We start from the raw sequence: 25,347 nt of genomic DNA, 5'->3' as shown, positions 1-25,347 counted from the left end.
AAGAAAGGGAAAGGGAAATAGAATAAAAGAAATGAAAATGAAAGAAAGAAAAGAAAGAAAAGGGAAAAAAATAAAGGAAAAGCAAAATGAAACAAAAGAAATGAAAAGGAAAGAAAGGAAAGGAAAAGGAAAGAAAAGAACGGAAAATGAAAGTAAAGAGAGGAAATAAAGAAAAGAAATGAAAGGGGAAAAAGGAAAAGAGAAAAAGAAGAGAAAGAGCGGCGATGTAAGGGAGGGGGAGAAGGGAGCCGGGGGAGGGGAAGGGGGAGCGGGGGCGCAGGGGAATGGGGACGGGGGCAGGGGCGCAGCGGGGAGGGGGCAGCAGGGATTTGGGGGGGGTCGGGAGCGGGGAGCAGGGGCTGGGGAGCGAAGGGGGGAGCCGGGGAGGGAAGGGGGGAGCCGGGGCAGGGGGGAGGCGAGGGAGGGAGGGGAGGAGCCGGGGAGGCGGAGCAGGGGAAGGGCCGGGGGGAGGCCGCCCCCCCTGGCCACGTTGTGCCGCCGGGGCTTTATAAGGGGCGGCGGGCGGCGGAGCAGCGCCGTGTTGCCCCCGGAGTGTCCCCAGCCATGAGCTACACGATGGAGCCCTTGGGCAACCCCTCGTACCGGCGGGTGACCGAGACCCGGGCCACCTACAGCCGTGCCAGCGCCTCCCCGTCCAGCGGCTTTCGCTCGCAGTCGTGGTCGAGGGGCTCCGGCAGCACCGTGTCGTCCTCCTACAAGCGCCCCAACCTCGGAGCCTCCCGAGCCCCCTACGGCTCCACGGTGCTGAGCTCTGCCGACAGCCTCGACGTGAGCCAGTCGTCGCTGCTCAACGGGGCGGCCGAGCTGAAGCTGAGCCGCTCCAACGAGAAGGAGCAGCTGCAGGGGCTCAATGACCGCTTCGCCGGCTACATCGAGAAGGTGCACTACCTGGAGCAGCAGAACAAGGAGATCGAAGCGGAGCTGGCGGCCCTGCGGCAGAAGCACGCTGGCAGGGCGCAGCTGGGCGATGCCTACGAGCAGGAGCTGCGGGAGCTGCGAGGAGCCCTGGAGCAGGTGAGCCACGAGAAGGCGCAGATCCAGCTGGACTCGGAGCACATCGAGGAGGACATCCAGCGCCTGCGGGAGCGCTTCGAGGACGAGGCGAGGCTGCGTGACGAGACGGAGGCCACCATCCGCGCCCTGCGCAAGGAGATGGAGGAGGCCTCGCTCATGCGGGCGGAGCTGGACAAGAAGGTGCAGTCGCTGCAGGACGAGGTGGCCTTCCTGAGGGGCAACCACGAGGAGGAGGTGGCTGAGCTGCTGGCGCAGCTGCAGGCGTCCCACGCCACGGTGGAGAGGAAGGACTACCTGAAGACTGACCTCACCACGGCGCTGAAGGAGATCCGTGCCCAGCTGGAGTGCCAGTCCGACCACAACATGCACCAGGCCGAGGAGTGGTTCAAGTGCCGCTACGCCAAGCTGACGGAGGCGGCCGAGCAGAACAAGGAGGCCATCCGCTCCGCCAAGGAGGAGATCGCCGAGTACCGGAGGCAGCTGCAGTCCAAGAGCATCGAGCTGGAGTCGGTGCGTGGCACCAAGGAGTCACTGGAGAGGCAGCTGAGTGACATCGAGGAGCGCCACAACAACGACCTCACCACCTACCAGGTGCCGGGGGGGCTGGGGATGGCGGGGTGGGGGTGTTGTGGGGAGATGGAGCCACCTTCTGGGTGCTGAGTGTGGTGCGGGGTCGGTGCTGGTGAGGAGGGGGGGGTCTGTGGGGTCTGGGGTCCTGTCAGCATGTTCCTAAAAGTCAGTCCTGAACTTCTTTTGCTCTCAGCGTGTGTGGCTTTGTCACAGGGGCTTTCTTGTCTCCGCTGCAGGACACAATTCATCAGCTGGAAAATGAGCTTAGGGGAACCAAGTGGGAAATGGCACGTCACCTGAGGGAATACCAGGATCTCCTCAATGTCAAGATGGCCCTGGATATTGAAATTGCTGCGTACAGGTACAGTAGGGTCGTTGCAGACATGTCTGGAATATTAATAGCACTGCAGATGCTGCTGCTCTGAGAAGCCGTACCACGGATGAGAAATAGCTGCATGCAGTGAACACAACTCAAATTAGAGCTTGACTAAATTACTGCAAGCCTCTCCAAATCTAGGCAGACCCTGGAAGGGCTGCAGTAAGGAGGCAGAGCTCACTGGGGACCAGCTTGCTGGTAATGAGTGGCGAAGCTCCCGGTGCGCTCGGTGACACCAGGATGGTGTGACTCAGTGCAGTGGCACCCTGGTGCTGCATTCTGCCCTTGTTTACAAAAGCAGAAGACGAAGCAAAAGACAAGCTTATTTTTAACTCCTGCTTGCTTTGCATATGCCAAGCAAGTGGTGCTTGTCATCTGAATTCCCTTTTATCACTTGAGAGAGACGGTGTGCTTGCTTGATCACGGTTTCAGGCAGGGACTGAATCTGCTTGTCACAAACACTTTTGCTTTTCTTGCTCAACTTTCCTCTGGCATCCACTCTAATCTAGAGCAGGAAAACTGCTTGCTATTGCCATCACCTGGCAGACTTTTTTAGGCTCTTTTGCATCACTTCAGAACTCTAATCAGAACCACTGATTTTTCTGGGTCACAGGCTTAGATGAAAAACATGCCTCTGAATACAAGAAAAGTCAACATAGAAAGCATCTTCAAATCCCTTTAAATTCCTGAGGCTGTTCAGACAAACACAGGTTCCCTAGGGTCTATAGCTGTTTGCTGCCAAAGATCACTTGAATAAACCAAAGTCTCTGAAACCTTCTTCTTGAAGGGTGGATGCCCAGACTACTGCACTAGAGCCGTGCTCTAGCTGGCTTTGAAAGAGACAATATTCAGTTTGGGACCTTTGGCTGCATTCAGTTCTCAGTTCACCTGAGTCATAATGCAGCCCAGGCAGCTGATCAGCTTGAGTTCTTGATGCTAAAGATGAATTACCACCTATGGCCGATCGGTTGCATGTTTGCCACACGCAAGGCAAGCCAGAAGGTGTTTGCTGAATATGAATTTACTGAAAGAGCTGATTTGAGGAAAGCAGAACTCAGGCTGTGAGCGATGGATTGTGCTGATCAGCTCTAGCATATTCTGCAAAACTGTTTTCATCCTGCTGACAGAGGGAGATATTCTAATAGCTGCCCCTTATGTTGGGTTTATTGTGCTCACTGTTTTTCTTGCTCCTGACTCCTTTAGGAAGCTGCTGGAGGGTGAAGAGACAAGATTCAGTGCCTTCTCTGGAAGCATTACTGGGCCCATATTCACACACAGACAACCATCTGTCACAATAGCATCAACCAAAATACAGAAAACAAAAATCGAACCACCAAAGCTGAAGGTCCAGCACAAATTCGTAGAAGAAATCATTGAAGAGACAAAAGTAGAGGATGAGAAGTCTGAAATGGAAGATGCCCTAGCAGCTATTGCAGAAGAAATGGCAGCGAAGGCCCAGCAAGAAGAACAGGAGGAGGAGAAGGCAGAAGAAGCTGCAGAGGAAGAAGCTGTTTCTGAGAAGGCGGCCGCAGAACAGGCAGCTGCACCTGAGGAAGAGGAGAAGGAGGAAGAGGCAGAGGAAGAAGAAGCTGCGAAATCTGACGCAGCAGAAGAAGGAGGCTCTGAAAAAGAAGAGATAGAGGAAAAGGAAGAAGGGGAGGAGGCTGAGGAAGAGGAGGAAGAAGCTGAGGCCAAGGGCAAAGCTGAAGAGGTAGAAGCGAAGGTCGAGAAGGTCAAAACACCTCCCGCAAAGTCACCCCCTAAATCTCCCCCTAAATCCCCTGTAACCGAGCCGGCCAAGGGAGTCCAGAAAGAACCTGCTGCAGAAGCAGTAAAGGAACAGAAAGTGGAGAAAGGTGCCGAGAAGGCAGCCAAGGAGGAAGAGAAAGCGGCATCTCCAGAGAAGCCAGCCACACCAAAGGTAACCTCCCCGGAGAAGCCTGCAACACCGGAGAAGCCCGCCACCCCAGAAAAGCCTGCAAGCCCAGAGAAGCCTGCGACCCCGGAGAAAGCAGTGACCCCAGAGAAGCCAGCGAGCCCGGAGAAGCCCCGCTCTCCAGAAAAACCAGCAACCCCGGAGAAGCCTCGCTCTCCAGAAAAGCCGGCGACCCCAGAGAAGCCCCGCTCTCCGGAGAAGCCAGCTTCCCCAGTCAAAGACGAGAAGGCCGTGGTGGAGGAGACCGTCACCGTCACAAAGGTAACAAAAGTTAGTGCGGAGGTCGAGGCCTCCAAGGAGTCCAGGAAAGAAGACATTGCAGTGAATGGGGAGGTGGAGGAGAAGAAGGAGGAATCCAAAGAGGAGGAGGAAGACAAGGGGGTGGTCACCAATGGCCTAGACGTGAGTCCAGTTGACGATAAGGGTGAGAAAATCGTAGTAACCAAAAAAGCAGAGAAAATCATTAGTGAAGGAGGGGACAGTACAACCACATACATCACGAAGTCTGTGACAGTCACTCAGAAGGTAGAGGAACACGAAGAAAGCTTTGAGGAGAAATTAGTGTCCACCAAGAAAGTGGAGAAAGTTACTTCACATGCTGTAGTAAAAGAGATTAAAGAGTGAATTAAATAAATTATAGCTAAATTAAAAAAAAAAAAAATTAAAGAGCTTGGGTCGGTGCAAAAGGTTAAGCCATATGACAGCTGCAAAATGCATGTGAGTGACGGCTTTAAAGCAGAATGGGTTCTCTCATGGAGGCTCCAGACACACAGTATTTTACTTTTTTGTGCAATATAGGGGAGGGGGGGGGAATGCATGCAGGCTCAAGATGTACTCCCTCCACAGAGCTTGGGGAACTAAAATAAAAAATAAAAATAAAAAAAAAAAAAATACTAATAATAGTGCATGAGATGAAATGTGCAAAGGAAGCTTTTGAATTTCCTGAGCTGTTGGAGGGACATATCTGAGGAACGACTTAAGATGTATTATGCAAAGAACCAACTGAGCCAAAAACAAACAGAAAACAGTACTAGAATATTCATGAGAACCAGAACTCTCCTAGCCTTAAAAAAAAAAAAGCTACTTATAAATAATTATGTTTACCTCACTGGTGCAATTAGGGTGGACTTTTGCTCATGGGAGAACCTAGTCGACATGCACAGTACGCAACCTTTTGTTGTTTGATGTAAAACCGTCACAGCAGTTCTTGCTCAATAAAGGTCAATACTGAAAACATGACTTGTCTGGTGATTCTCTTCAAACTCAAACCCTTCCCTCAAATAAGGTATTTGTACTGACCAACAGGGTGGGGGGTTGAAAAGGCACTCGAGCTTTTCCTTCTCTGCATTTCCTCATTAAGAAAACAAATTCCTATACCATGGTTACGTAATACTAATATTTGAGCTGGTTTAAGCAAATATGAGCCATATGCCCTGGTTTCTAGAGAAAAGCGGGATCTATTGGATTCTAGGGGTTGGCCTTTTGGTGCTTGGAGGGGTTGCAGTCCCTCTCCCTAATAGGGGAAGGGGTCTCTAAGCCATGTGCTGCTAGCTCTGCTTGTCTGAGCAATCCTGCTTGTATTACTTGTGAAAGTGTTGGGCTGGCTCTGCATACTGGTCTCAATGCTTAAGGAAAGCCTTAAAGATGGGGTAATTTCCAGATCATTCCTTGACTTTCATGAGACAGTATCATACCTGTTAACCAGAAGTGGTCACGGTATCTTCTGTGACACACATTTGTGACTTAATGGGTCTTTGCTCACTTAAATCATCTCAGCCCCGACACTATGTATTCATCAAAAGGTAGTAGGTAGCCGCTTTTATTTTTTCCTTTCCTACCTTAATTTTGTGGGAACGTCCTTCTCATCACCTCCCCATCTCAAATGATCCACAAGGAAATCTGTCTTTAAACACAAAATTTCAAAATTGAGGGCAAATAATTTCCTAGAAAAAGGGGAACTGTCCCAGAGATGACATTGGGTTGGGCATCAAAAATATCCCTGACTCATTTTTTACATATTTGTCCATCTTAAAATAACTTTAGAAAGGAAACCGTTCCAGAGCCTGAACTGAGGCTAAGTAGAGTTCAGATTACACCTGGTATGACTGAGAAATAAAATCAAATTAAAGCCTTTTTGTTTTTATATAATTTCCAATAGAAAGGCCTTCTAAATGCCGGCCTATGTCTACTACCATTTGCAGGTTGGCTTCATTAAGAAGAAAGCCAGGTAAAAAGGCCCATTAAAATCCCAATCCATGGAAATTAAATTGAGGTAGCTGACACAAACAGAAAAACAGAAGGTCCCTGACGCTAGGGTAATAATGTCTTATTGTAGGATTAAGACTGTGTTTATTTCAATTGCATTTTAAAAGGAAAACAAAGACTGCTTCTACTGCTTTACATGCCATAAATAGCAAAGAAATGCAAATCTTTTTTTTTTGTTCAGCTGCCTGGGTTTGGTGTATGAACTGTTCTGAAAGCTGTTGACTAATAGAGGGTCTGATCAAAATCCATGCTTTGCATAAGCTTTCCAATTCTTTGCCCTATCAATAATTGAAGATCAAGTAGATTTTAATTGGAAGGGTTACTCATGTTCTTCACTGGAGAAAATGTAAAAACTCCACAGCAGATAAGTCTTTCAAATAAATGCGAATGCCTTTGTGTAGCAAAGTAATGAATGTTTCTCCTGCTGATATCAATAATGGAAAGCTGTGCTCAACAGATTGCTGCTTGAGTGACGTTTAATTAAAGCAAAGTAAGTAAATTAAATGGCAGCTTCTCTGTAGCAAGCTTATTTGTGAAAGTTACATGCATATATGGATGTAAAAATAACTATACCTTTATGAATAAAATGTTAACGAGCCCAGACCCACTCACCTGCCATCACTGCTGCCAGAATCTGCTAAAATGTCATGAATTGTGAAGCCAATGGGCTACCCCTCAGCACAAAAAGTTGGGCATCTTCAGCATCAGGACAAAGAAGGGTCACCTTGTACGATTAATTAAATTTTGACATCAATGAGAAACTTGAGAACATGTTGCTAACGTGTGCTTACACAGGTGCAGGTGGGATCCCAAACTGACTTTAAGTTATGCTTTCTTTTCAGTTCTGGTAGGAGACAGGTACAAGGACAAAACCTAGAAATTAATGTTTGTGTTGCTAAATGCTGCCAAGAGACCAGAGTTTTACAGAAAGAAATGACAGCCATTGAAGTAAGGCAAACTCATGGGCTACTCATTGGCATATTACAAAATACTCTCTTCCTCCCCTTTTCCACACAAAGCATATTTCAGCCTTTAGTTATTATCCACAACTGCACTTCTTTTCTCTGTATGCTTTAACATACATTTTTTTTAATTATTATTATTTTTAGTTTGGTCTATTTCCCACTGCAAATGTTTCCGTCAAATCCTAAGAGAAATAAGCAACCAGTTAGCACATTTCTAAATATTTATAAAACTATAAGATCTGGTTAATATTTAATTTTGCCAAGAGGTTTTGTCTACTGACATCTGCAATCAAACATTTTCAAAAGATAGCATAATTCCAGGGCAGAGATGCATAAATAGTATGTTATTTGCCTGTTCTGCACCAATTATTTCTTGAGACTGTGCATAACCACTGAAGGGATTAATTATTTTCAGACACAGGAGTACATTAATCAGTACAAAAGACTCTGCAAAAGGAAAAACAACAATTAATGGAAGCTATCTGTGAAGATCTATGTGTTTGACTTACGGGGGGCCATCAAGACCCCCTGTGACTTCAGGAACTGGAAGGCTCTAAAATGGGAATTTTGTGCCTTATCAAGTTGAAGGAGCTATGATTAAGACATTTTCAGCATCCCAGAGCTAAAATCCAGGCAGAAACAAAATCGGAAGTGTTATAAAACAGAAATAGGTTGCGTTTGCCAGGGTGCTGAGTCAGGCACTAGAATTTTCTCCACACATCAGGGTCTGTGCTTTTACCATGCACTAGCGGGCTTTTCCCTTCTCTGTTCGGGACAGAACCACCCTCAGTTAAGCCAGGAATGCAGAAAATGATGAATTGTCAATTATTCAGTTACCAAAAAGTTAATTCTTAGAATCTGGGTATTATACCTGTAAAACTTTTCCTCTTGCCAGGTAGAAGGGGAGTGCGTGTGGAGAAGAAAGGCTCTTAGGACCTCCTTGTGTTTGTCTTCCCACTGACAAGATCTCGGCCTGATGCAGACCCCATCTGCCTGAAGGCCAGAGGAAGGACAGACTTGCTGCTTTACTCGCAGCTGCAACTTGGGTTAAAGTTTCTACCGTGTCTCCCTCTGCCTGCTTTTACTGCATTGCGTCAAAGCCAGCTCCTGGATTTTCTGAGGTAAAGCAAGTGTTGCCAGCAGGATCTCCACAACCCCAAGAGCATCTCGGCACACAGACGCATGCTTCCACCCTCTTTCTCTCCAGTTTCCCTCAGGAGCTGGGCAGGACTGGGGGTAACAAATCAGGCTGGATGGCCCCTACAGTTTGTAACCCTCTGCAGCTCACTGCCACGGCTGTGACTCACACATTTCCCACAAGAGTCGTGAAATCTCTCCTTTAGCTGCAATGCATTAAAAATAACGCAGGGAGCGGGGATCGGGCCGAGACACACTGCAGGGAGGACTGTGTTTTCTGGTGTCCCTCTGACTGTGCTGGTTTGAGAGCATCCCTTAGCAGCCTGGCTGCCAAGATTTGGAAAGCCGCAAGCTGTGTCGCTTCCCAGAAGTGAAAGGGATGCAAATGACTAAGTGAAGAAAAGGTTCATCTGCAGGAGAAGACATGAGATAGGAAGAAAAATCAGATATTGCAAAGTCAGGAGGCATAGTGCTTGGAGAATGGGAGGATAGGGGCAGTGGTTTTAATATATGCTGATCTATTTTAACTGTGGTTTGGCTTTAATGGCTGTGATGAGCTCTGATCTGGCACATAGCATGCTTTTTGCTCTGCAGGAGCAGCTTCTCTCTTCCTAAAGTGCCACGCTAAGCATTTTCTGATAGGGCACTTTGGCGAATTTCCAAGTGCCATCTCCTGCACTCCACCTTGTGTTGCGTTAGAGCTGGGGATGTCACATACTGAAAGGAGCAGCTCTGCCACCTCTGCAAAGCTTGATGCCAGTGGCACAGCTGGGTTTCTTGTCCATTGCACCAAAAGTACCTGCTGGGGGGACACCCACATCTGCCTGGTGAGTCTGCATAAACACAGAAAACTCTTCTCCATAGAGGTGGAAAAGCCTCTATGGAAAGCAGAGGGGAGGTGTGGAAGAAAGGCTTAAAAGAGATTGTTGAAGAAAAAGGGGTATGATTTGCTTACTTGCCTTCTGGTTCTCAAAAGCATCAAAAATACAAAAAATAGGAAGAAAAAATAAAAACAAATAAACAAACAGTATTTAGAAATGCTGTCTGGACTCCCTGAAAACAAGTTACTGAATTACCCCATACGAGTACAAAGCTCTGTCTCCTGAACAGTTTTGCCAAAGACTTCCTTTCTCCTGCTCTTTTTCATGGGATCACAGAAGGAAAGAATTGCCTTCAGCACTTACCTCATCCACCTCCTTTATAACTCTTTAAGCAGCAGTACATGCTTTTGGAATATCCCTAAATTTGTATAAAATACTTCTCTCTGAAAATAGTCATTGAGGAGAGCCAATGCAAATCAGCCAATGTCAGGAAGTCAGCATAGAAAATTAAAAGGTACCCTAGAATCTTATGTAAAAATCCATCTAGCTAAACGTGTCTTTAATTTGCAGTCTTAGCACAAGGTTAAGTTATAGGCATCAACTTTAGCTAACTGAAAATAAATAGGCTCAGGCTTGGCATTTCTTTCAGAATTGCCAGGCTTTGCTGCTGTGAGCTGTTCCTATTTTGTGCCTGATCACACTTTGTGAGACTTTTCTTCGGTCCATATTGAAAACCTTAAAAGGCCCTGATAAATTATCAGTAGAGAATGAGCCTCAAGTCCATAGTGATAGAACTTAAGACAGCAGTCTGGGGGAAGACAGCTCACACTCAATTGTCAGAGACTGCCACACCCCCCATCTTTTAAAAACAAAGAAACTACAACAATGTGTTAAGACAGACCTTGTTCCAAACCTTATCAGCAGTCATTTTCCCCTTTCATCACTGAACCTACCCAGTGTTTTTTCACCAGTATCAGTTTGTATATTAATTAGAATTTTTCCATAAGGCAAAAGAGTTTGTTCATACAAGACTAGCAAAACCAAAGCTAACAGCCCATTCAGATTGCAGTGTATTTTTATAATTAAAATTTCCTGTGAACATGCATCCACAGCACAAACAAATGCCCTTATTGCTTTATCCAGATGTCAGTGCTCCAGTGTATCAGCCTGGGACAGAATCATTCAACAGGCTTGGAAGATGAGTGCAATACCCCACTTTATCATTTGTAAGTGCATTAATGACAGATGACACATACTACAAGGAATCTGTGTAAGCATTTCTGTAACTTTATTGACTAGCTTTATTGCACATACTTATTGAAGCCTCCATTTTGCCCACCCAAGGTTTCCATGATTATTTTAAATGCAAGTTAAAGATAACTTTCATTCCATGACTTATTTTTTCCTTTTAGAATTTTAAGATTCTGAATCACCCAAATAGGACATAACCCCTGAATTCATACGTGTAAACCATGCAGCACTCAGGGAGCAAGCCAGTGGGTGCTCTGCAAGCATACTGATACTCCGCATAGAGAAACATCATAGATCATTAACTTTAAACCTCAGTGGTCACTGAATTAAATATGTGAGACTGCAATTTTAGCTCAGTCAATCATAGTTTAACTTGATGAGAAAGCTGGACTGCCTTAGAAATTAAGCTTTTTTCTTCACTTCAGTCTCTTCCTTCCCTGCTGCCTCTTTCTCTTCCTTTTCTTCCTCACCAGTTTCCTCAGCAGTTTCTTGAGACTCCTCTCCTTCTTCAGCTGCTGTTTCTTCCCCTTCTTCATCACCCTCTTTGGCTTCTTCAGATTCTTCCTTCGCACCTTTGAAAAGCGAGAAGAAACATTTCTCATCTCCTATACTGTTTCAGACTAGTTCCTAGCCCCAATTCCACAGAAGCCAGCATACCTGCACCTTTCATCTCCATCCATTTGGATGACAGCCAACCTAGACTTCACGGCTCTAGCAACTGATTTCTATATGAAAGCAGCAACATATCTAGGACTTCTAAAGGTGACTAAAAAAAATTATATAGCCAGTTTATTCTAAATTTCAGGGGGAGGGAAATATTTTAGAGGTCTTTTAGAAACCAGTCTTGAAAAATAGTGATTAATTGTAGATTCACTGCTTTAAACCTTATCCAAAGATCTGAGTTCAAGAAGGACTCTTGCTATTATCCTTCAATTGGCTCTTAGCTGTACTTTCATTATGATCTGATTTTGTTAAGAAAATTATAATTAATCATGTTAAACTCAATTAGCCCAATGGTAACCAATGCATTTCAGATACATTTAGGTTAAAGCCTTCAGAGCTACGATATTGCTCTTACATTTTAAAAAGGCGAGTTTAAGTAAATTGGGGGACAGCAAGTGGCATATACTTTGGTTGAAGAAAACAATATAGCTACCTAGACCTCAGGGAACAGGAGCTGCTGTCCACTGAACCCAATGCTTACATCCAGACATCAGGTGATGTTCCCATTATCCTAGGCTACTCTGGGAATTAGTATTTAGTTCAGGATGTTCTTGCTATTCATTCAAGGATGTCTGAAATAGACATATTGCTTGCTGCCAGCATTAGTTGCTTTTAAAGTATTGCATTAAGTTTTGTAAGAATGAGAAACAGCCAGCAGTTTCCAAAGGGCTAGAACCAGTCCTAAAATCTTCCTGGCACTAAACATTTACCTTACCTTCTATTCTAAATTCAGGTGTACTTGCTCAAATGCTACATGCTTGATCTCACATGCTTGTTAATAGTCAGTGAGAAAAGCCTATTAATTAAGCCTAGTTCCTAGGATTTCTGGGTTTTATCCCATATGAGCAGGGTGAAACATGGAAGAGAGGGGTTTGAAAGTAACTAAGTACCTTCCTCCTCTTCTTCAGCCTCTTCACCTCCTGCTTCTTCCTCCTCACCTTCTTCTTTCTCTTCCTCCTCACCTTCCTCTGCTGGGGCTGCCTTGGCTTCTCCTGCTTTAGCAGCCTCAATTGTTTCCTCTATTTCAATCTGTTCTTCCTGGACATGACTAGAATAATAGGTGGGGAAGGAACGGGTTGTCATCAGGTAGGAACTGGACTGGAGGCCACTGTATGCAGACCTGCCAAAAGTCGGGGCAGCCTGGGTGTAGCCACTGGTGATGCTTCCAACGCTAGTGAAGCTGAGTCGGGTCTCTTCACCTTCCAGCAGTTTTCTAGCAGGAAGAAAAAAGCAAGCATCTTAGCTCTGCTGCAGTGGTATTTGGCAAACTCAGCTATGGACAAGTGTACCATTATTATGCTTTGAGCAGCCACATACCCTAGGGACTGCATACTACCTACAGTGCAAATACTAGCCCATAATGAATAATGGCATGGCAATAGTATTCTTGTCTTAGTATAAATTAACTTTGAATTGTGTATTACTGTGGAATTAGTACTTGTTAGAAGTAATGGAAAAAAAATTAGTTTTCTACAGCAGGTAAAGATACATCTGTATTTTGGTAGCCTGTGAAGTTCCAGAGAACAATGCAGACATAATAACTCCATGTTACAGCTGTAAACCTTGTTTAACAGCTAACCACTTTCAGTATTTCCCTCTGTGGCATTCACAGAAACTGTTTCAGCATTTATGATTTCTATCACTATCTGGGTTAAAACATTAAACCGTTATTTAAAAGCAATTATTCTGTGAAAGAACTCACAAGTAATCTCCTGCTAAGCAATTAGAGAGAAATCCCATTGTTGAAAATGTGTAAGGATTTCTAGTTCTGAAAGCATAGCTGCCTGTTTTAAGGAGTTTTACTGACATAGAAACAGGCTTTAGGCTCAGGGATCTCTTTGCTCTATGAGTACAGCATTGTATATGCATACTATAATACTTGTATTTGCTACACAGTGCAGATTTTGCTTAGAGAAAGCTTTACTTAGAAGCACTGCTTCTTTCAATGCAAGACATTTAAGAAAATCTGATTGAACTCTGCTATCTCTGACACTTTCAGCTAGAGGAACAAAAACAGTTCTCTTATAGAAAAAGGGGAACCTGATCCAAGATTGATTTAAGCATCCTCCCTATCATACCTGTATGCTGCAATCTCAATGTCCAGGGCCATTTTCACATTGAGCAGGTCTTGGTATTCCTTTAAGTACCGAGCCATTTCACTCTTCGTGGTTCGCAACTCATTCTCTAATTTGTTGATTGTATCCTGTTGGAAGCAAGAACATTGACAGTGCACAAGCCTCAGGATTTCCCAGTCTAGCAACGCCACCTGCCAAGGCATTCCTGCAGCCCTTGCAGCTTAACCTTGCTGCAGCAGACTGTCAGCCCCCTCACACCGCTCCCCAGCAGGTCTTCCCCACCCCTCCCCTCTGCACCCTACCACAACCCTAAGCACCCAATTCCCACTATTTAAAGACTGAAGCATTCACAAGGGTTAAATATACTTCATTTTAGCATCTAGGCTGTTTCCCCTTATGCTTTTTGGAGCATTCATTTACCTTTTTGACAGCAGCTCACCACAGTACACCCAAAACCACCCCCGCGTTATGCACCAAGCGGTGCTTTGGGCTGAAATGCAGCCTGTGCTCACCTGCAGTGCCGAGATATCAGCACTCTGCTTTTCTTCCAGCTCCTGCAGCTGCTTCTCCAGCGCCTCGTTCATGCCGCGGGTGGCCTCGATCTCCAGTGTCTTGGCCTTCAGGAGACGGCGGCTCTCGGACACCTCGTCCTTGGCAGCACGGACAGCGTCGGTGTTCTTGGCAGCGCTCTCGCTGAGGACGGTGAAGCGGCTGCGGAACCACTCCTCGGCGTTCTGCATGTTGCGGGCCGCCAGCTTCTCGTACTGGGCACGGATGTCCCGCAGCGCGGCTGAGAGGTCAGGCTTGGCCGACACGTCCATCTCGACGGAGAGGTGAGCGTACTGGATCTGAGCCTGCAGCTCGGCCAGCTCTTCCTCGTGGACCTTCTTGAGGAAGGCCAGCTCATCCAGGAGGCTGTCCACGCGCTTCTCCAGCTCGGCCCGAGCCAACGCTGCCTCATCGGCGCCCTTGCGGACCTCCAGCAGCCTGGCCTCAGCATCCTCCCTGCTCAGCACCTCTTCCTCGTAGCGGGCCTGCAGTCCCCGCAGCGTCTCCTCCAGGCTCTCCCGCTCGCCCTGCAGCGCCTGCTTCTCGCTTGTCGCCTCCTCAGCAGCCAGGCGCAGCTCACGGATCTCCTGCTCGTACAGGGCTCGGAAGCGGGATGGCTCAGCATGCTTCTGCCTCAGCACCAGCAGCTCAGCCTCCAGCACCTTGTTCTGCTGCTCCAACTCGTGCACCCGCTCGATGAAGCAGGCGAAGCGGTCGTTCAGGTCCTGCAGCTGCGCCCGCTCCTGGCTGCGGATGGACTTGAGGTCGTTGCTGATGGCCGCCACCTGGCTCAGGTCGAGGCTGTCCACCGAGTGCAGGAGGGAGCCTGAGGCGCTGGAGGCGGCGTAGCTGCGGCGAACCGACACGGAGGAGACGGGCGCCGAGAGGCTGGAATACGCCGAGCGCCCCGAGCTGTAGCCGCCGCTGCTGCTCCGCATTGTGGAGACGTGGAGCCGCGAGCTGTCGGCATAGCGGCGCTTGTAGGAGGGGAAGAACGGGTCGTAGCCGTACGAGCTCATGGTTGCAGGGGGGCCAGCGACTGCTCTGCGGCTCGGCGCCGCCCGACGGCCCCTATTTATCGTCGGGGAGGGCGGGCGGGCGCAGCAGCCAGGCGGGGACGGGGAGGGACGCGGCTCTGAAGGACGGCCCCGCTTGGTTCAAGGCGGCTCTGCGGGGGGGTTGGAGGCGAGGGGGCTGTGGTCGAGGCTTCACACTGCTCGTTTGTCCCTCCTCGGGTGGGTTTGAGGTAGGCAGGGTGCCCTCGGGGCTGCATTCCTTCATGATTCCCTCAGGTTTAGCCCTAGGGCGCTGCACGGCGCCATTTTGCGCCTGGTCGTCCCTTCCCGCCCAAAGCCCCCTGAGGGAGGTGGCAGGGGGTTGTTGTAAACCCCCGCCATAGCCAGGGCCTGAGGAGGGCTCGGGTTATCGGTGGGGCTGGGGGTTTACAACACTCACCTGCACCTCGGAAAGCTTAGAATACATGTCTAAATAGCATTTTTTTTTTCCCTAGCTTATTTGCAGTTCTTACGAGGTGTGTATGCTCTTCAAGCTCCTGCTGTGCTCGCTATGTATCTCCTCACAAATGGTTCTTAATAACCAGGTAATTACACGAATTAAGAAACTAATATGAGGTGTAGTTTGCTCTTAGAGCAGGAAAAAAAGTAAATGTCTAGCCATCTAGCTTTGCTTTCTGTATTTCTTGAAATTCTGTGGAGGCAAGTTTGAGATGTGGGCAACAGGGATTGAATACTTAATCTTTCATAACCTGACTACAGTGGATACTGAAACTGGACAGCTGCCTTGCATCTACATATGATACAGATTATTAGCCACCGATTGAGTAAAACCAATTGCAATAGAGATTCATCTAAAAGTAAGGTTGCCAAAACATTTTTTGGGATGCTCCAAAAGGTGTTGATAACTTAATACATGTAATATATGTAAATGAAGCTGTCTGACTGTCACTAATTACAGTAGTACCCAAGTATTTTGGGTACAGAGATGCACTTGCTTGATATGAATCATCTAATAAAAGTAAGACAGGGTGGATTTCATCGTGTTTCCTTGTATAGTCTAGTGCTCTCAGGCACAACTTTATCTGTTGTGTGTTGTCATTTCCACAGGTCATAGTGTACTTGAATATAAAGAATGTTAACCTGTGAAGGGCAGTTTCCATCAAAGATATAAAGGTATAAGCTCTTTTCATCTGAGCTCATGCTGGAGAGAATTAAGTAAGCAAAGAACAAATAAAGACATGCATCGCTACCTCACAGTAAATCTGATGAGATTTTATTTTACAAATATGAAGTGTTCACATGAAGATTGATGGAAATGCTCTCAACTCATAAGAATTGCAAGTGAGGCTTCAAGATTTATTCAAAAAAATTTGGTAGCAGTTACATTCATGCTTGTTATTTGTGTATTAAATATGCAGAATACAGTAGCAGCACAGGCATGGTTTTATGTGCTAATAAATTTTAGATTTAACTGAGTGGCTATTCTTGACTTTTGCCCAAAAAAGGTAGCTTGTGTATATTGCAGAGCACCCAGGGAAGTAAATGAGTAGCGTAGACATCATAGCAGATGGGAAGATTTGCCAGTAGGCTTGGTCAGAGATTCATTGAGCTTCTAAATACAAGTTGTTAGGGGATACTCAAAAAATTGATACTGGCATCTATTGTTTCATGCCAATGGATTAGTTAACCTCCCCTACATTAAATTTTGAGCATAAGGTTTAAATATTAATAGTATCTATTATTATGCCACGTATTAATAAATTAATATGCCTCAACTTCTAAAATAACCTCTGCTTTATATCACAGGAAAATAAGGTTTGTAATTGTAGCCTGTTAATTTTCTTTCCCATATCATTTTAAAGACATAAAATGAGTGCAAAACCCCTCCTTCTCCTCCAGTAGTGTGTGCCAGGAAGATGGGAAAGCATGTCTGCAGACAGCCCTGCAATGTTGAATTTCAGTGTTAGTCAGAAGTAAGGATGAAGCTTTCTTACTGTAATGAAAGGGAAACCACTGCTCAAGGCATCCTACCTTGGAAGTTCAAATTTCCAGGTACAGAGTAATGCTAATGCTGGTTCTCCCATTCTCTTTGTCTCCCTTTTGTTGCTTTTTGTCATAATGCAGAGCACAATCTAGCCTCTTGATATTTTTATTAGAAAAATCTCTAAAGTAGTAGTGAATAGAAGAACAGGATAAAGACTGGCTTCCAATTAGAATGAAATAGTCTGTGCTGTTTGCCTTGTCTGTGTTTAAGATTGCAGTGGGAAAAAAAAGCAGGCAGGTGGTCACTGGAGATGAGCTGAGTCACCCAGCTGCTTAGCATTACTTCCCTTTCCATCTGCTAAAGCTACCTACAGCTGCTGTCTTGCTGTTTTAATTAGGTGTGAGTCTCATGATTTCATGTAACACGGACTTTAGACAGAATTGTAAGACAAGGTTCATCCCTTGGAAACCTCCACTAGGTTGACTGACCTAAATAACGTAAATTGTCATGAATGATACTGAAATGACATTAATGATACGAAAAGTGGCTGCTGTGCAGTCGCATAATAGTGCTGCAGAAGCAAAAGCAAACATTTCTGACATTACTGTTTGCAAATTTCCCTCTGCTTCATATTATTTAGTTAACCTGCACCCAGGAGAAGTTTAGGTTTAGGGCCAAAGACTCTCCTGTGCTAGGGCTTTATGTGTACAGGGAGATAACTTGAATGCAAAACCAGAGCCTGTGAAGAATTTCCCTGAGCTGGAAAAGATTCATGCATTGGAATGTAGTGGGGTTTGCCTTTTGCTTATTTGCATCCAAGGTTGGTTTCCCCAGCAGAAAGTCTAACAGGTATGTTTGGGGCTGAGGTGCATGGCAGAATGAAGCGTGTATCATCTGCACCTGGTCTTATTTCAAAAGCATAAAATAAGCTGTGTCTGCTCGGTTTTGATTTACACAGAAATTGAGCATTCCCAAGTCAGAAGAGCAACAGCATTGTTTATCCTTTTAGATTTTTCTACTCAAGAAAGCAAAACTCTGATAGACTGGGGAATCAGGCGCTCCCACTTCTGAAAATTTCTTAACTGTGATGTAAATAACTTACAATGTAAAATGATCTGGTGAGAGCTGATGCTTGCTACCTATGTTTGCAAAGCAGGCAGCTGAGATATATTACACATAATTAAGTGTGATTAAGAAAGTTACTTTCTAGTGTTCTGTAGTTGTTGATGAATTTACTGGAAATTCAAAAATCAACATATTTGCTTTCTGTGACACCATGTTTTATTGAAGGATTATTTTTTTTTTTTTTTTTTTTTTTTTTTTAAGTGATAAGATTGATCACAGCAATCCTGAAGGAGAAAGGGAAGAGCTGGAACGGGTCCACTGTAGCAGTCGATGCTGAGTGCCAGTACTTTACTGCTGTGGGAATGCAGTAAAGCATGCATTCTGCTGAGAGGTCCCTATAGGTCCTTTTATTGATCTTACCACAGAGAGGTGTGTTGTAAAAACTGAATAAGAGAATTCTCATTGAAGCCCCCGAGAGCCTCAATGCTGAGAAAAGTCAGGTTAAGGATTTCAGTTTCCCTACAGTGCTTCCTTTGCTTACAGCTACTGCTCTCTTTAAAACTTCTGGGAAGGGATGAGGAGGCTAAAGAAATTTCTTTAGCTTTATTTTCATTTATGCTGGAATTCCTACACCTTTGGGTTGTTTTGAAGCTTTGCTCATATGCTGAAGAGGTTTGAAAATGTCTATAGTAGGGCACTAATACTGTACCTATCAAGATTTTGAAAGGTGCAAGCAGGAGTAAGGGTTTTCTTTCTTTTTTCCTGGTATTCATAATCCAGATCTTATTTATATATTTGAAATTATGTCACGATCTCTGAAGTACAAACAAAAATATGTTTTTCTACTTTGATTCTCCTTATGCTGCTGCACTTTTCTTTTTTGAATTGGAATGAATCTTGCGTTTTGGGAAGTATGCTTCCTGTATTCCAAACAGCCCTTTTAATATGAGACAACACTAATATGAATTGTCAAAGCTCATAGGGAGTTTTGTCTGCAAGGACTGAAATATAGTATCTGAAAGACAAAAAAAAAAATGCTAATAAGTATTTAATTTATTTCTTTTGAACTGTTATTTGCTTTGGTTGTGCCATATATAGTAAGTGCCTGAGCAGCTTTCATTATTTTATTATCGCTCCCACCAATTCTGTTTTGCTGCACATAGTAACGTTAATTTGTTCACTTTGAGTTTGTTCTGCCACTTGATTACAAGAGCTAGAGGAAACAACCAGCCATCTGAGCTCCTTCAATGAATGCTTAATTAGAGGATTCATTAGCTTTGTTTACTCTTTGGATCAAGACTCCAAACTAGGCCACAAAATCTGATGGCAGATTACTTCTTGTGGTTAGATCTTAATTCCCAGAATCAATTAAATAGGTGATCTACATTTGTCAGATTCCAGCAATTAATGATAAAAAGGTTCTTGGGCAAATGATCTGAAGCTACTTTGCCAGCTGCAGAACAATGTGCATGTCTTGAACAAGCCCACTCAGCCCATTCTGAAAGATTTATTCCTCTGCAAAATCTCATGAATGGGTCTTCTGCCAAGAAGAGAAGCAAGGAGTTAGACTCAGGCACATGGTAGGAGTTTGCCTAAGTTAGCACTGGCCCATTGGCTTCACTGAAGCCCTGCCAGTTTAGGCTAGCTGAGGATCTGAGTCTCACCTTCTAAAACATTTTGTCTCCTTGTGGATGATCTTACACAAAGCTGTCACCTGAGAAGTGTTTTATGATGCCATAAAATCCAAGAATAGTTGTTGATGCTCCGCTGTGCCATTATACGATAGTGCTTTCTGCTTGTGGTATGTACTTGCACGTGTGAAGCAATGAACTCAGATCTGAGGCATTCTCATCAGTACGAGTGATGTTAAGGGGCACAGGCAAAGTGAACCCTAAGTGTGTGCACCAGCAAGTTTGTTCTGGGAGACCAGCTCTCACTACTGCACTTTTAAATGCTCAGTGATGATAATTATGTATATGTAGTGTTACTCTGTTAGTGATAAGTGCAAGGAAGAGGCTGCATACAGTTAAGAGCATACAAAAGGCTCATAAATCAGGCAGAGGCTCTATTTCCTTCCAAAAACCTTCCATTATGCATGACAATAAAAATAAAATGGGAGTCAAAACCAGTATTTATTTGTGATCTGCAGGCATAATTGAAAAGTAGAGAGATCTTGTATCTGTGGTCTGCAGGAACCTGTGTGCACTGAGTACTCCATTATCAGGATGGGTTCGTCCTTTGGCCACAGAATCTAGAAGAACAGTTGAGGAATTCATCTGCTTTAACTCAATTATTTTTTGAAATTTTATGAGATTCTTCTTACTGCATAAGTAGCAATAAAATTTGTGGAGTGTACATAAAGCCACCTCTACCTTTAATATATATATAATCTTCCTGTGCACACAAGTGCAAGCATTTTTTAGCAAGATATAAGCATCCCATTATTTAGTAGTCTGGCATGGACAGCTGACCATAAAACACAGATGGAAAGCGAGCAGTAAAACTGTCTGACTGTACTGCAGTGTGGTGAATGGTTAAGCTTCGTAGCAGCAAGCTGAAGTTGCTCAGCTCTGCAGCATATGAATAAAAATTATTGAACTTCCGCAGCCCGTGCACCCAGTTTCCTACACCAGATCTTCTTGCGTGAATCAGATTCTTGGTATTGTATTTGATAATCAAGGGTGATAGTCAAGGACGTGCGCCTGGGTGTGATGGAATAGGGAATGCATCCCAGTGCTCCAGTTTTATGCTAATATAACCTCACTAAAGCATTTGCAGAGGTCTGCAGAGGTTTAATCTCTGGCACTACTCCTAGAGGGAAATTGGCTTTGCACCACTCTAATGCAGGACTATTTGTAAATTAAACAGCCTGGCTGACAGTGCCTGTAAGGCTCTCATGGCATGTATTAGTGTGTTCTTGGTTATACTACTTAAGGGCAGATGAGAAGTTACTGTTTTTTCTTATTTGTGCAAATTTTTCAGAGAAATAGAAACTACCATTAAAACAACTGTTAACTTTTTTTTTTCTTTTTGAATGTGGGGGAGAAAAAATTGCTTAAAAGCAAAAGAAATTGCTCAGCTGGAACACTGAAGCTTTATGAATCACAGGCAGATTGCAGTTAGTAACGAGAGCACGATGCAGGCGTGCTTCAGGGAGCCATGTGCAGGTACTAAGCAGTGCCTGCTGCCTTTGGGTGTTCCACGATCATCACCTTCCTTAGATCAGGATCTGTCACGCTCCTTCAAATTTCTGTTATCTCGATATCATCCTCTAAGTCCTTCAGGTGACCGGTGGTATCAGACCCTTTAAAAGCCCTCAGGTTACTAAAAACTTGCAGCATGAGTTTGGCTTTTGTGGAAGCGAAACATTCATGAAATAACTTCAGAAGTGCCTAGCATTGTAACTAACTAACTAGCCTGCTTATTTGCCATTGCCAAAAGCTACTCAGTCATTTGTTTTAATTACTCCAAAACCTCCAGGATTATTGTTGCTGTTGAGCAGATGGTTGTGTTACCTTCAAAGTGATTCCACTTCTTCTCTGACAGCAGAAATGGTGAAATGTGTACTTACATGGGCTGCAGCGTGGGAGATTATTTCCCTATACCTGGCTGGTGCCCTGCAAGTCAGAGAAATTCCTGCAGCAGCTCAGATCAGTGCGGTTTCTAGGTTTCCAGAGTAAGATAGGAGGTAAATCTTCAAGGGTCTGCTGATTCACAAACACAGCCATCAGAACTGACTAGAAATTGTATTAACTTTGCTTTTCAAGGAGAGTAACTCGGCCGTTTGTTATGAGGTAGCATAAAGCACTTGATGCTGTAGAGAATAGCTGTTGAGTAGATGGGGTATTAGGAAAGATGAGGTAGCCAGATAGATCCTTTTATCTTGCATTTATCTGCTTCTGTTGGTAGAATCTATACGAGGATGTTTGTGAAGCTAAACAAGCGTATTTCAAATACTGAAAGCAAACACGAAAGGTCACGTTTCGCCTTTCAGCACAGCAGTCTGCAGTTCAGAAAAGTACAGCTGGGTAGCAGCATAAAAGCTGCTTGCAGCGAAGAGTTTTATGGGTGGATTCTCATTGCCTCCTGGTTCCTGCCTGAGTTCGGATGGGGTGACCTTTGGGAGAGCTGAGAGCTGGTTCAAGCTCTCTGACCATATCAATGTAATGGTTTTATGCTCTTGAAGAGCACTCTTTTTCTGGTAGATGGGTATCAAAATGATGAAATGAACCTTGAGCAAGAAATGACCAGAAGAGGACCCTTTCCTACAACCTCTTGTCAAGTCTGTAATTCACTAAGCTGTCAAACCAAGCTCTTGCTCTTGAGTTGCTATACCTGTATTGGGTTATGCAGTATAAATCCAGGCAGTTCTGTGTTCTGAACCGGAATTCTTGGAAATTCTCAACTGGTAAAGGTATTCTCTGACCTCTGGGCACAAGGACAGAATAACTTTTAAAATTTCTAGGGTTGGCACATTTACTAAATCAGACTGGAGAACATTGTTGTTGAGCCGAAGTGGTGCTGGGCATCTAAAATATTTATGAGACTGTGGTTGTTTGAGAACTGAATCCCATATACAACATTTAGTACCTTTCTTATCCCAACATCAGTCATTTATAGCAGGGGATGCCAGCAGAAGAGTAAAACTGATTGCCATGTTCCCAGGTTAGCAGAGGCTTTGAGGCTGTGAATACTGGACTTGTTTAGCTGGGGAGAGGAGCTTTCAATTAAAAATTGCCTGTTGCCTTGCTGTAGTAGGAAATTGAGAGCCAGTTGGCACGTCTCAGAGCCTGGCTGATAAACAGGCACAGCCACAGTGTCTGGGGGATGTTCTCGTTCAGCACATTTTCTAAGCAGCCTCCAGAAGCTGAGGTGCTGTGGATGTACAATCAGATATTAGTTACTCTGCTCTGATGAGTCAGTCCTAAGCAGGGAGATGTGCTTATTTCATCTGCCCAAAGATACATTTTTCTGTTCTTTTCAGCACCAGCAGGAGCTAGTCAAGCCTCCTGTGATTAACACAAGATGGAATGGTAACAGTTAACCTCTGCGTTACTGCACCAAATCCTCTGACATTAAGGAGAGTGGCACCTTTCAGCAGCACTTCAGAAGTGGTATAAGTTACATGCTGTCACTATTTAGAGGAATAATCCCTCCTGGACCTGCTGTTACTGTGTTGTTGGGAAATGTTTCCTTTACGTTCACGGGCTACAAGATATGACAAAATTGGTTGTACCCAGATTTAAAGAAGTTCTTTGTGTAGTCATCAAGAAATCAGGTGCTACTCCTGAAATATTTACAGCCCCTTTGTTCTGGAAAACAACAGCTTAGAATTCATCTTCCATGCCTCAATTTTCCAGCTACCATTCTTCCTTCCTAGCTCGTGCTTGCCTAATTACATTGCGAGTGCTCAATAGCAGGCACTGTCCAAATTTATGTACATACAATATCTAGTGTATTTGTGGACCTCCACAATGTGCGGCAATATTAATAAAAATAAGGCATAAAAGTAGCACTTCTTGATCCATTAAGATAATGGTTTGTCATCATTTCATTGAAGAAATCTGTACAAGCTCTAAGATGTACTTCTGCTTTGAAGTACTGGGGAAAAGGTTCCAAGCTACTTTTTATGATTTCGGGAAAAGATACATAGTTGTTTTTAATACCCATTGTGTATTCAAGATGGAAAGCAGTTTTTCATTAATTCTTCTTTTTTAACTTCAGTAGTGGCTACAAGCAACTTGTTTTTAATCTTTTGAGTGTGTATATGAAGAGAGCTAAGAGGAAAGAGTCGCAGTATCCGCGTCTGCTGTTAGATCAAAGTTAGGGGCATGTAACTCCCTGTAAGGCTGGGCTGTGTCCTCTGTTTCATTTGTTAAAATGACTTGTGAGCGTGGCAGCATTTCCAGTAAGCTTGAGGAAAGAAGCAGCACAAGCTGGGTTGTTTGTGTAACTAATTCAGTCTTTGAATCTGTGATTCCACTTCCTCTGGAGCATCTGAGGCTTGGGTTTAAGACCAGTAAGCCTGGAGATCAGATGTTGAGAGAACTGGCTGATGCTGTGAGCCTGCAGAAAAGAGAAGCCATTCTGCCAGCTCACAGCCCTGGTGCAGCTGCTCCTGCAGCCATTAGAAAGCAGACGGCTTTGTAGGCTCAGCGCGGTCGGGGAGGTGAAGGTGCATCTTGGGGATGTGTGTGGGACGAGTGAGGGGGAGGAAAGGAGGAGTTATTTCTTCCAGCCTGAGTGAGACAGGAGGCGACCTACCGAGTTCAGTGCTCCCCAGGGCTTGCTGCTGCTGTGCTCAGAAAAAAGAACGCATTGCAGATTTCATTTAGGCTGGCCAAGGCTGTTCAGCTGCATCTAGGGCTTGCCTTGAGGGGCAGAGTTACTATCCAGATAATCTGACCTAAATCATTCCTTCAGGAGGCTTGTCACGCTTGGGAGCAACCCGCGCTGGACTGAGAAGTGCTGTGCACAGTGAGGAAGGAAAAGGCCCAAAGGAAGGGTTAATTTGGGATTTGCAGCTCCCTGGGGGCAGACTGCAGCGTTTGAAGCTCTGTGCACCCTGTCAGCGCCTCCTGTTGGGAACTCACCCCCGTGGAGCTGCAATTTAGGGGGAGAGGAGAGGGCAGAAAAAAAGTTGAAACATTTTTCCTGGACTTCTCAAGGAATCTGCCAGTGTGAGGTGAAATAAAGGGCCTAGGATTGCTGTGTCAGGGACAGCAGAGGTAGCTGCAGCCCAAGGGGAACTGAAGCAAAGTTTTTTCAGTGTTCTCAGGGGAGGATGGGACAAAAGGGGATTTTACCATTTCTGCAGATGGAAAAGGAAGGAGCGTTAACCCTTGGCAGTCTGCCTGTCACTGCAGGGGTGTGGAGGCAGGACCTGGCATTGCCGCCTGTACCAGGAATTTATTGCTAGAGCCCTGCTAAAAGCAGGGAAGGGAAGGAAGAGGGAGAAGTGATCGTCTGAGTGGCTGCTGTCAAGTGCTGCTTTGACAAAGCATTGCTCAGGCTGCCTCTTCTCTCCACCCTCTGGGAAGCCGCTGCTTCTGCAGCAGGTCCGGTTCCTGGCAAAAGTTCAGCACTGCAGCAACTTTCCAGGAGGAGAAGGGAGGGAGAGAGGAGGAGAGTCCCGCATAGAGGAGGAGCTACCATGTCCCAGGCTCCCTCTGGACAGAAGCGTAACTGCTAAAAGCAAGAAAAAAAAATGCAAAGGGCAAGCCTCTTTCTTATCCAGGAGCAGCGAGTGCTCTGCACCAACTTCCCTATAGTTAACAGAAGTTTTTGGTGGCCTTATCACAGCCAGACCTCACCCCAAGAGCTAGTGTTTGTGATTGATACTGCATAAAATTCTTCTCCAGAGGAGCTAAAAATGATGCAGCAAAATGGGGCGATGGGAGTATCCGTGGGATCGGAACAGTTTTAGCCCAGGGAAGGTGTTCTTCTCTGAGTGCCCGAGAGGAGGTACAGGTGAAACTGGGGGGGAGCAGACAGAAAATGTTCATTTTTAGGGAGAGGAGTAAACAGACAACATGTAAGAGGGAGGTGTTAAGTCGGGAATAGAGAGGTGGGGTGCCAA

General features: G+C 45.1%; 2 protein-coding genes across 2 annotated transcripts; one reads left to right on the top strand and one right to left on the bottom strand.

The window, feature by feature from the left end:
* Positions 1-564: 564 nt before the first annotated feature.
* NEFM (neurofilament medium chain) lies at positions 565-4,541 on the top strand (the record flags this gene model as incomplete). The annotated part of the gene is made up of 3 exons (XM_084302137.1): positions 565-1,626; positions 1,842-1,966; positions 3,185-4,541. 3 exons carry the CDS (start codon positions 565-567, stop codon positions 4,539-4,541), a joined length of 2,544 nt encoding a protein of 847 aa, XP_084158263.1.
* Positions 4,542-10,676: 6,135 nt separating this feature from the next.
* Positions 10,677-14,722, bottom strand: NEFL (neurofilament light chain; the record flags this gene model as incomplete). The annotated part of the gene is made up of 4 exons (XM_084302409.1): positions 10,677-10,928; positions 11,970-12,292; positions 13,158-13,282; positions 13,667-14,722. The coding sequence occupies 4 exons, from the start codon at positions 14,720-14,722 to the stop codon at positions 10,759-10,761; spliced, it is 1,674 nt and encodes a 557-aa protein (XP_084158535.1). The 3' UTR covers positions 10,677-10,758.
* Positions 14,723-25,347: the final 10,625 nt, after the last annotated feature.

This window comes from Netta rufina, assembly GCF_964035555.1.
Source record: "Netta rufina genome assembly, chromosome: 27".
Taxonomy (NCBI): Eukaryota; Metazoa; Chordata; class Aves; order Anseriformes; family Anatidae; genus Netta; species Netta rufina.
The sequence above is the reverse complement of the archived record's forward strand: the minus strand, read 5'-3'. Positions and strand labels throughout refer to the sequence as shown.